The 10,821-nt window shown below is 49.2% G+C and overlaps 1 protein-coding gene across 3 annotated transcripts in view; it reads left to right on the top strand.

The window, feature by feature from the left end:
- Positions 1-202: 202 nt before the first annotated feature.
- The window catches only part of SLC6A9 (solute carrier family 6 member 9), a 54,375-nt gene continuing 43,756 nt past the window's right edge, over positions 203-10,821 (top strand). The window contains exons 1-2 of one of the 3 annotated variants that reach the window (XM_083446096.1): positions 203-851; positions 9,955-10,100. In XM_083446096.1, the coding sequence (XP_083302222.1) occupies positions 10,071-10,100 (30 nt within the window). In that variant the 5' untranslated portion in view covers positions 203-851; positions 9,955-10,070. Of the gene's footprint in view, positions 852-1,398; positions 1,887-9,954; positions 10,101-10,821 lie in introns of those variants that run through there. The other 2 variants (XM_083446095.1, XM_083446097.1) reach the window with 2 other exon arrangements.

Raw genomic sequence — 10,821 nt, 5'->3', positions numbered from 1 at the left:
GTCCCCCCCCCCCGTGACGCGAGGTGGAGCAGCGCCAGCGACCTGTCACAGGGAGGATTGGTGGAATCCGTTGCATTATTCACTGGCACTTGTGGCGCCTGTCCTATAAAAGAAATGCCACTTCAGTACAATGATGGCATCTGCATTTGCGGTGAGGGGGGCGGGCGGGGAAGCGTCACGAAACACTTCCTAGTTGCCTTCTCGGGGACACTGTCACAGCCAGTTGCACCTTACTGCGGCTTAAGAGGGCGATTGTTGCTGGCAGGTGGGCGCCGAGAGTCAGAGGGAAGTCGACCCTGGGAACTTTTTTTTGTTTGGTTTGGATCGATTAGCAGACTCTTTGGCTCAAAGCTGCGATCTTCGTCCCGGGATGGAGGCAGTTTTGCTCCCTGCCCCAAGCCCCCACCCGCAGACCCCAGGGTGGGCCGGCAGGGGGCGGCAGCGCGCAAAATCCCTCGCTTCCCTGGCGCAGCAAAGAATCGCTGCCACGTAGCAACACGCAAATCTCGAGCAAAATCTGTGGACCAATTTAACCGGGGGGGGGGGGCGTTTCAGACTCTGGGGCTAGGGTAGGGGGGGGGCTGCTCCATCCCTCCTCAAGTGGGCTCTTAACAGCACCTGGGACAGTTCGTACGTAGAAGGGAGCCCCGCGTTTGTCTGACCAAGGCTGAGCAATGCGATCCCTTTGCTTGCAAGACGCAACAAGCCGGGCGCCTTCGGTCTTGGGCTGGAGAAGAAGATCGAGCACTCTGGGGAGAGCGGGCCCGAGATGACAGGGCAGGGCAGGGAAGACACGATGCTTCTAAGGCACGGCCCCCCCGAGGTTGGGGAACCATCGCTGGGATTGTCAGGTAAGAAGGGGCCCAAGACAACGAGGCTTTCCTAGAGGGCAACCTGAAGCCTTAACAGGTTTATTGTCTGCTTCGTCCGATGCTTGATTGGAATGAGGCACCTACAGCCGCTGTGAGGGGTCCACCGAAAGCACCTCGGGGGCGCGCGTCTTCTCTGGGACGTGCCTGTCCAAGGTGCCCTAAGAGGGAGGGGCGCTTGCGCGGATGTCTTCCTGATTGCGCATCTATGTGCCAAGGGAATCGCACATGTTTCCACGAGAAAATGTACGTGCCCCCAGCCGGCTTTCTGCGTCGGTGTGTGTCTGTCTGAGAGAGAGCGAGCGAGCGCGCGTTGCGCCTGTGCCCCTTCGGAGTACGCGCGTGGCCACAGCCATCTGTTTTGCTCCGCGCGCTTCTTTTGTGCGTCCGCGCCCCCTGCGGCCCGGGCGCGCGCGCCTGCGCGCCTCCAAGCCGGAGCATGCCTTCGAGGTATATGTTTTCCCTGTCATGTGGGTGGCGACGATATTTATTGACACTGTGAGCGCGAGGAAGGGGGCCGCCTCTGGGGTCCCGCGGAGCCGCCTCTCTCCGCCGCCACCAGGGCTCTGCGCAGCCCCCTCCCCAGAGCCCCACGGCGCGGCAGGGCGGGAGCGGGTAGGGGAAACAAATCGCCCCAATCAGCGAGCGGGGCGGGATCGGGCGGGGCGGAGCCGGCCAGGGAAGGCGGGACGTGCCCGCCGCTGTTGCTGCTGCCGCCGCTGCCGCCCCCTCGGAATCCTCTCCCAGAACTTTCATTAAAGTCGGCGTCCCCCCCGAGCCCGCGGCAGAAGAGGGACTGTCGGCTGCCACGCGCGGACACGCTGCTCCCGGGACGCGCAGCAGGCGAGCTCGCAGGGTGCGCGGCGGCGGCGGCGGCGAGGCGAGGCTGAAGGAGTACGGTTCGGGCTGATGCAATTTTCTCAATAAGAGGATCCTCCACCTTGACAGCGCGCCTGAAAAGCCCGGGCGAGGCACCGGCGGGGAGCGGCAGGAGGAGGCGGGAGCGGCATGGAGAGGGTAAGGCGCGGGCAGAGAGAAAAGGATCCCGGGGTTGGGTTTGGAGACACGCGCGCCGGTGTGCGCGAGAGAAAAAGAGAAACGAAGGGGCGGGGAAAGCGTGGTAGGAAAGCGTGGTGCCGCCGAGGAAGCGCCGGCGAAGGTCCGGAGGCGGCGCGGCTCCCAGTGTGTTCCATCCGCCGCTGTCACCGGAGCTGCCTCGAGGCAAGACCTGTAGCGGGCAGCCCCGGAGGCGGGCTGTCAAAGGGGGTCCCGGACCCCTGAGCTTTACGGAAACCGCCACGCGGGAAGGGAGCGGGTGCGCGCGGCCTAGGGGAGGTGAAGTTGCCGGGCGCTCCCGGGGGCCGGGGGATCCGCGCGCTGTAATTTTCCACCCCGGCATGTGCGGGGGCGGGGCGCGGAGCTGCTCCCACGTGGCAGCTGATGTAACCCCCCGTTTTCTTGCCCCCTCCGCTGCTTTTAAAGGGATCGCGCGCCCTCTCTGGCCAGGTGTTTCGGACTTCTCTGGATTTGTTTTCACCCACGGGGTGTGTGCGTGTGTGCCAGGGGTGGTGGTGCTTCCTTCAGCCGATGCTATGGTGGGTTCAGTATTTTGACATCATATAGAAAGTGGAGAATGGTGTGAATTTGGAGTTGAAGGAGTGACTTAATAGCTACAGCAGCTTGGGGGTAGTATCAGTGAGAGGTTTTTGCCAGCACTTGTCAATGGTGTGCCACCAGGATTTCTCTCTCTGTGTGAGTATGCCACACACACACACACACGCACGCAACATTATGCCGAAAAAGAACTTAGTTTTTCACTCAACTTTGGGAGCCTAAACTTGCCTCAAGGTATCCTGTGTCCTCTTTCTAGCTTGGCCACATGCCGACTTGTAGAATTACATATCTGAAAGTTAAAGGTGTTCAGGCAGTAGGAAATCAGTTAATGCAACAATGTACCAATGGTACAGTGGGGGGGGGGGAATCCACACATAATTTACATATTGTTAATTGCAACAGGCTTGATGGCTGCAGACGACTTTGTTGAATGTGCTGCTAGCTTGCCACAATAAAGTGTGCCCAACTAAAACAAAGAGCCTATATAATAGATTCAGTCCTGAGGATGGACTGAAAGGCACAAAGCTCACTTCGCACTCAGAAATGGAGGCTGTTCAGTTACAAAGAGAGACTGAGGAAACTTACAAAATTACTCCTTCTGAATAATCAAAACAGCAAAGACCCTTGTGGCATCTTAAAGAATTACATGTTTATTGTGGGTCGGAGCTCACTTCGTCAAATGCCTGAAGTGAAATATGCATTGACCCTCCCTGAATACAGATGAAAGTAGAAAGCAGGGAATGAATGTATAATTATTTTTTGCTGTGATATTATTTTTTGTTTATGCTGCCGCAAAACTAGCATGGCTACCCCCTGGAGTTCTAATTTTAAAAAAAGAATCTGTAACAATGTTTTATTTCTGATTATGAGGAATAATCTCCATTTCAGCCCATCAGCAAAACAGTACCAACACTCATGGGCTGGGACGTGCAAGAGTCACTAGCTTACATCCCAGATCAATGCTTCATTCTGAGACAGTCTCATCCATCCTTGAGGAGATAAAAGTGCAGGTTGCCCTGTCCCACATAACCATACTTGTGCTCATGCAGGTCAGCATCAAGCTGTTTGCACCACTGAGATGTGGATGTTGCCAGTGTGGTTTGGGTGGTCCTCAGTTTCCTAGCATCTGGGTTCAGCCGCTTGAATAGCCAGACATGTAATCCTAGGGCAATCTTCATTATTGTGTCGTGCTAGCCATCAGTGGCAAGAGTGAAGATCTGATTACAGTGGTACCTTGGGTTACATACACTTCAGGTTACATACGCTTCAGGTTACAGGCTCCGCTAACCCAGAAATAGTGCTTCAGGTTAAGAACTTTGCTTCAGGATGAGAACAGAAATTGGGCTCCGGCGGCACAGCAGCAGCAGGAGGCCCCATTAGCTAAAGTGGTGCTTCAGGTTAAGAACAGTTTCAGGTTAAGTACGGACCTCCGGAACGAATTAAGTACTTATCCTGAGGTACCACTGTACTGTTAAAATAACGCTTTGGGCTGAGCTAAGGCCAGGATTTTTTCCAAGTGTGATATACTCCCGCCAGGTCTCAGAAGTTCCCTTCCACCAAAGTCGTTGCTGACTCTTCCAAGACAATTGACTTTCTTGCACGACTTCTGATCCCCTTATAGTTGTGACGTACAGCTGCTGAAGGCTATTCAGTGAACCAAGACATGGTTGGCAGGAGTGCTTCCTCCCCCAGGCCAAAATGCAGTGAGTGTGGCGGGGGGGGGAGCTCCTTGTTCGGTCCCGTGGGCAGGGTGGGTCAGTCCACTTGAGAGAGAAAGAGTGTGTGGACAAAGTGACAAAGTGGCTCTGAGAGAAAGTGCCATCCCTGGGCACAGCTTCCCTCGTGTCCCCTTTGTGAGATGTCCTGCTATTTTGCAGGGTTTCTTAATTGCACTTCCGTGCTTTTGGCATGGCAGAGCAGAAAAACTTTTCTGCATCCCAATTCAGTAGCTGCTTGTTGGCAGGACAAGGACTGCTCAAGTATGAAAAGGGAGCCATCATTCCGGTGTCTATCTAGAGTGGGGGCAAGTCACTCAAGCTTAGGAACGGGGTAGATTCCCTATCACATAATGCCTTCTGTGTCGCTTCATTCCTGCACCTCCCCACAGAGCATACTCCCCCCCCCCCCCTTGTCTGATCCCTGACAGCTTGAGGGTGTATCATTCACATACTTCCTTATATTTAGGACACCGGAGCAGAAAGGGCCTCTGTTCCAGCTGCTCCTCAGGGTCCCTTTGGTTGCACAACGTCTCCTCTGGCCTCAAGAGTGTCCTTTGTTATGCTGCATTTTCACCTTGGGTCTTTGGCTAGTTCCTTGCTGCAAGCATAAGAGTGTGATTATTATGGTGTCCTTCCTTGAAGTGAAATGAACATTTATTTGCAAGTGTGCACTGGGCAGGATCCTGAGGGCAATTTGTTTGCTAGGCTGGTGGTTTAAACACCTTTCTGGTTGTGAGAGCCAGGCTATGAAGCAGCAGAGAGGATTATCACTCATGCCTCATATTTTATGCTGGGCCTGTTTCCTGGTTATAATGTTGTGGAGACTTCACCTTTTACCTGAAACAGGGTTGCTGAAAACTCGTGTGTAGCAGCCATATATCCAAGACTGTGCATACTCTTGCAATTATTTATTTTTTAAGAGAGAGATCTGCACAGAGGTTGCCACAATTTGTGGTAGCAAGCATGTAAATCAGATTTCCACCTTTTGCATATCTCCATTTCCCTGATTTCCGAAGAGATTTGCAGGGCGCTGTCACGCTTCCTCCTGAACTCAAAATCGTGTGCTTATTTCCCTTCTGGTTTTTGGGACTTGGATGTTCAAGCTTATATTTGCCTTCAGAACTGCCAGAAATTTGCTTTCCACCCACCTCTATATCAACAACAGCTAAAATTCACAGGATGCTGAATTTTCTGGCTGCTTCTAAACTTATGTCTGTGCTTCTTATGTTGTATGTCTTCCTTCCTCCTCAGGAAATAATAATAATAATAATAATAATAATAATATGCCAACAAATTCAAACATCAAACGTCAAAGACATTTTGCTGCCTAAGTTGAAGAACATGAGAGCCTCAGTGCCACGTCTATCTGAAATTAACCAGATTGGTGACATGTTAGCATCCTGCACTCTGCCTGGAGGTAGTAGTTTAAGAGGTCTGGTGTGGGTTGTGTGGCACGCACAGAACTGCTGTCCAACCTTGCTGCTCCCCACATCCTAAATCTGCCACCTGAGGTGAACCCCTCTCTCTGCTAGCTGTCCTTGTGTCCTGCCACTGCTACCTCTCTTTCCTCTTCCTCACTTGGCAGTTGTTCCCTCCCTGTGTTCTTCAGAAACTCACTACTTGGAGGCTTAGAGATTGTAGTGCACCATTTTTTAATGTTCCCTTTCCCAGCGCACAAGATCACACCCTTATCATTTGCATTCAGCTGGAGTGATGATCACTCCTTCATTTAATGCTGCCAGTCTCTAATACAAAGTGAAACCCCACCTCATTGCAGCCAGCATGTTATAGTTATATGTTTAACGTACACCACATGCTGTGTTTGAATGCACTGTATTTAAAATGCTGTAAAGGGAAGTTTACCTTAGGCAAGAAGTTTCACTCCAACAAAAGTGTCAGAGAAGGCTGATATTTTTGAATTGGTTCTTGTTAAAGATTGTCTTGTGTTGGAATACAAACAAATGAACAAGGAAAGTCTCTGCTTTCAATTCATAGAGTCTTTTTCACATTTCATTTACATTTGGTATGAGACACTATTGTCATAGACATTGTGGTTAGGGAAAAAGAGAGGGAGATAGCGATCTTCCATTCTATTGCATAGTGTTTGCATAAGGTTTTTGTGTCAGCATCATGTGTGTAGGTCCTTTATTTATATATTTATTTGTATTGGCATTGTGAGAGATTAGAGGCTTCAAAGCTTGCTTGGTTGCAGTGTGGTTTGTTTGTATCTGTGAGCTGGGGGGGGGGGTTGTTGGGTCAGCTTAGCCATAGTAGTTTGTATGCTGTTGGGGTGGGATAGGTCGTTGTCTTGTTGTGATAAAAAGGAGCTACATTTAAGCTTAAGTCACTTACTCTCAGCAGCTAGAAATATTGTAACTAGACTTGAAGGACCTATAAGGAGTGAACATAGACCACTGGTACAAAAATGTATGGGAAGCCGCCCTATAAGAAGACTGATACTTTTTCATTCAATAAGGTAAACTACCTGGTGATTCATCACAGGAGAGCCGCAGAGCTCTCACAGCAGGAAGTTGGAACTTGAGAAGCCAGCATGTGCTTCTGGGAGATAGCTGGCAGTAGCAGCAGTGGTTGCAAAGACGCTCTGCAATGATGAACAAGCTTAGGATCTCTCTCTGGGTCCAGAGAGAGGAAAGTTTACCGAACTGCATAAAGGACCGGACCCCATTTCTTGTTTTGTTATTTTGCAATGTTTATCTCATTTTAACTAGTATTTAAGATGGTTCTACAGTAAAGCTTTGAAACTTATTCTTGTGGTAGAGAGAATTCATTTCTACACAAGTTCTAGGGCAGGGATTTCACTGACCAGCTCCCAACACAGCACAGTGTAGTAACTAAATGACTAAGCTTTGAACCAGGAAGTCCCTTGTTAAATATCCCCTCTGCCTTGGATTTGGTAGAGGATGTGGAACGAGACATATTTTTCTCGAGTCTGCAGTACAGGGCTAATAATACAGACTACCCTAGACGGCTGTTGTAAGGGCAACTGACAGCGTGTATAAAGTGCATGGAAAATTATACAATATTAAGTATGAATATAATCATGTCTCCAAAGAATGGCATATTTTTGAGTGCCAGGCAAAAAACATTCCTCTTCTTTCAGGCCTTTGGTTAATTAAAGCCTTTTAAATTGGGGGTGGGAGGTGTTATTGATTTTGTCTGTCATTATGTTATATATTTTTGTGTTTTTATATTGTAAACCATCCTGTGATCTTTGGATGAAGGGTGGTGTTGAAATTTAATTAATAAAAATAAAATATGAATATATTTTAACTAATCCATGAGAAAATAGTTGATGGAAGAAATGGGATGAGAGGCAAGTCTGTGTGCTCATACTCATGACGCATCTGTTCCAGTTCACTGTCTTTAACTTTTCAGGAGCTGCCCTTTCAAGTGTCCAATACCCCGTGGTATTGAGGTTGCCACCTCTGTCCTGGAGATTTGAAAAAAAATGTGGCAGTGACCACCTCCTGTTTTTCTGTAGTGAATGTGCCAGCTGTTTAGTGGTTGTTTCACAATAAGATATCCAGGGCCCAGTTTTGTGTTCACAGTCCTGTTCACAGGAAGTGAAGCACAATTTGTTCAGCTTTATTGCTTGCTGAATACAATTAGCATCCATAGAATGTCAAGCAACAGGATCTAGCCTTGTCCTGAAGCTGAAATGAAGCTCTCTCCCCCCACCCAACCCCATGGCTCGCTGCATTTCAACCAAACTAGTGAGTCCGCCATGTTATTTATAAACACCTCTCTCTTTTGCCCTGCTCTACGTTTGCAAAAACCCACACAACACACATTTGCTTAATTATATTGGTTTTCATAATTTATATTCGATCACGGATCCTGTGGTCCTGATGTTTTTTATTTAGTCGTTAGTATTTCCAAATTTGGGTTCTGAATTTTAATTCAATAATTTAGAGAGACTTAATGTTTGTGTCTACTTTCTTGTTGCCGAGTTCTGCTTTCAGTGCCAGTTTACCCTGGTACTCAGAGCCAAGTATATTATGGAAGTGAAGAGAAGACCAGGACTCTGGTGTTCATGCTTACATGTGCACATTCCCCTAGCTGGAGCCCAGGTGAGGAGAATGAGGTGTTGTTTCCTCCCTGGTGACCAGAAATGTCTGATGCAGCTAGGTCAGCCCCCTGGGGGGGGGGAGGGCACCTGGGGCCCACCATTGTAAGGCACAGGAAGAAGCGGATGCTCAGATAGGTCTGCTAGGAGCTGAGAAGACAGAATTACCAGGACCCTTTCCTTACAGTAGCTGCATTCTTGGAGTGACGGCTAAGTGCAGTGATAGTACATGAAAAATAATTTTTAACACTACCCATTGCTGTGCGCATTTTGGGTGGTTGGTATTCAGTCTCCATGGGGTATTTGACCCCTGGCATTTAACATGAAGCCGGGCCATTTGAGTTGAGGGTCTATACAAAAGTCAATTCAGGTTTGCTTTCTCCAAGTCACCTTATCTGGAGTTGCATCATCGCAGAAGAAAGAAAAATGAATCGGAATTTGGGTCCCCTTTTTGTAAGACAGTAGAGAAGAGCTTGCACACTTCATTCAGCTCCTTATCTCACTGGCTCAGGCTCAGCCACCAGCAAGGTCCCTCTAAATACCCACCCTATCTTCTCCTCATCCACCCTGTTCCCCATGTGCTACAGTTTATAGAGGCATCCTTTCATGCTCTGCCCCCTTCATGACCAACAACCAATTCACTTTTGTTGCCGATGTCTTACAAACTATCTTGGGCGATGCCTTTCCCTGCCACAGACAGACAAACAGACACCATGGCTGTCCCCTTTTCGCTGCCTGGCAGTACCACCTGGTCTCTAGCACAATGGCAGAGCTGACCTGGCACGTGACTAGGTGCACCAGGGTGGAAGGCAATTGCCTCCCATCTGTGTCCTCAGTGGCAGCTGTGCCCCTGTGCGTGTTTGGTGCCCTGAAGACTTTCCATGCCCTGAGCACTGGCAATGCTTTTGCAGCCACGTGTGTGATTCTTGCAGCTTCTTCCCGCTTCAGAGATGGCAATGGGCTGAAGGAACCAGGAATGACGGGGCAGATATAAGTGCCTGCTAACCCAAACTCTGCATCCCCTCCCAGCCCTGCTCTCATTTTACCATCTTTGGGCATATGCTGAATGTAGACTGGGAAACGGCAGCATAATTTTTCTGTAAAAAGAGATGGTCCTTGCAAATGCACCAGTCTTGGTCACGTGTGTTTGTGTGTGTGTTCCCCTCATTGAAGATTTAGAGCAGGGGTAACTACCCCTGGCCCCCTGGCCTGATCCAGCCACCTTCCCAAACCACCTTCCCTGCCCCTAATTTTGATGGCAGTGGCAAAAAAGTAGTGCTGGTGTGGATGAAGTAAAGTAGACACAGAACTTGAGTGGTCAGGGAGGGTTCAAGCTCTCTGCTCAGCACCCTGATGGGGATGCAAATCTCTCATTCTGTGGTCATCAGATCAATCATTTGATGAGCAGAGATGGGCAATAACCCCCTCCTTCCACATCGATCTGCTGGAGAGAGGAGCTCTGTGTGTGAGAGAGAATGTGAGGTGACTGCAATAACTTTAGGCCACACCCACCATTAGTATGTGGCCCCTGCAGGACTGGCCAGGAGTGAATGTGGCCCTTGAACCTCCCCCCCAAAAAAAAGTTTTGTCACCCCTAAGTTAGAGGACAGGTGTCTTCTCTTGTTGTTTCATTTTCTCTAACCAGAGCCCGTTTTATTCTCCACAGCTTCCTGTCTCTTTGGTCTAATTTGCGCTTCTGTCTGAGCTCTCTGTGTAGCCTGGGAAGCCTAGCCATCAAGACGGACAGTGGGCAGCTGGGCGCTCACATCACGGCCCCCAACCATGGCAGAAAAATGCAGTGAGGGGTTGCTGGTGAGTTTGCGGGGAATATGTCAGGTTTGAGTTGGCATATTCTGCCTCCTTTGAATGCAGGGGTCTTGGTGGTCTGGGGCGGTGACGGTGAGGAATTTTACTTAATTTGTTTGCTGCTTTTCTGCACAGATGTGCCCAAAGCGATGCACTACATGAGAACGCAGCAAAGCAGCATTAGCGTAAACTGCTCAGTACCAATTCGTTTCAAATCATAATACAGCAATCTCCACAAAGGAGTCTGTTTCATTAATACTGTACTGTTATAACATCGTACATTCATTTCAGAATAGGCGGTACAAATCATTAAAGCAAAGTATCAATTTATATTATTTATCAGTTGTTAAAGCACATTTAAGCCAGAATTAGATACAATAAAGCTTTCCAGTGCAGCCAGGTTTTCATAAATAATATAGCCAGCAGGCAGTTCCTCAGATGTGTCAAGTGCAGGAAATCGCAGCCCTATATTTTACAGCTATCGGTATAAAAAGGTGTTGGATGCAGATGCATCACAACAACCTTAGGCAGAAGGGCAGTGGATGTAGAGTCTGGGAATTCCCCAAACTAAGAAAGCACACTTGGCTGCCCTCAGAAGTCTATGAAAAGTCATATAACTGTTTATCTCTTTGACATCTGACACAACTACCGAGAAGTCCTCATGCACCTGTCCATTTCCTCTTCCCCCAAATAGCCTGGGAAGTGGAAGGCAGGATGTGCCTTCCGC

The sequence above is a fragment of the Podarcis tiliguerta genome (genome assembly GCF_965153285.1).
Source record: "Podarcis tiliguerta genome assembly, chromosome: 6".
Classification (NCBI taxonomy): Eukaryota; Metazoa; Chordata; class Lepidosauria; order Squamata; family Lacertidae; genus Podarcis; species Podarcis tiliguerta.
This window is presented reverse-complemented; position numbering and strand designations above follow the sequence as displayed.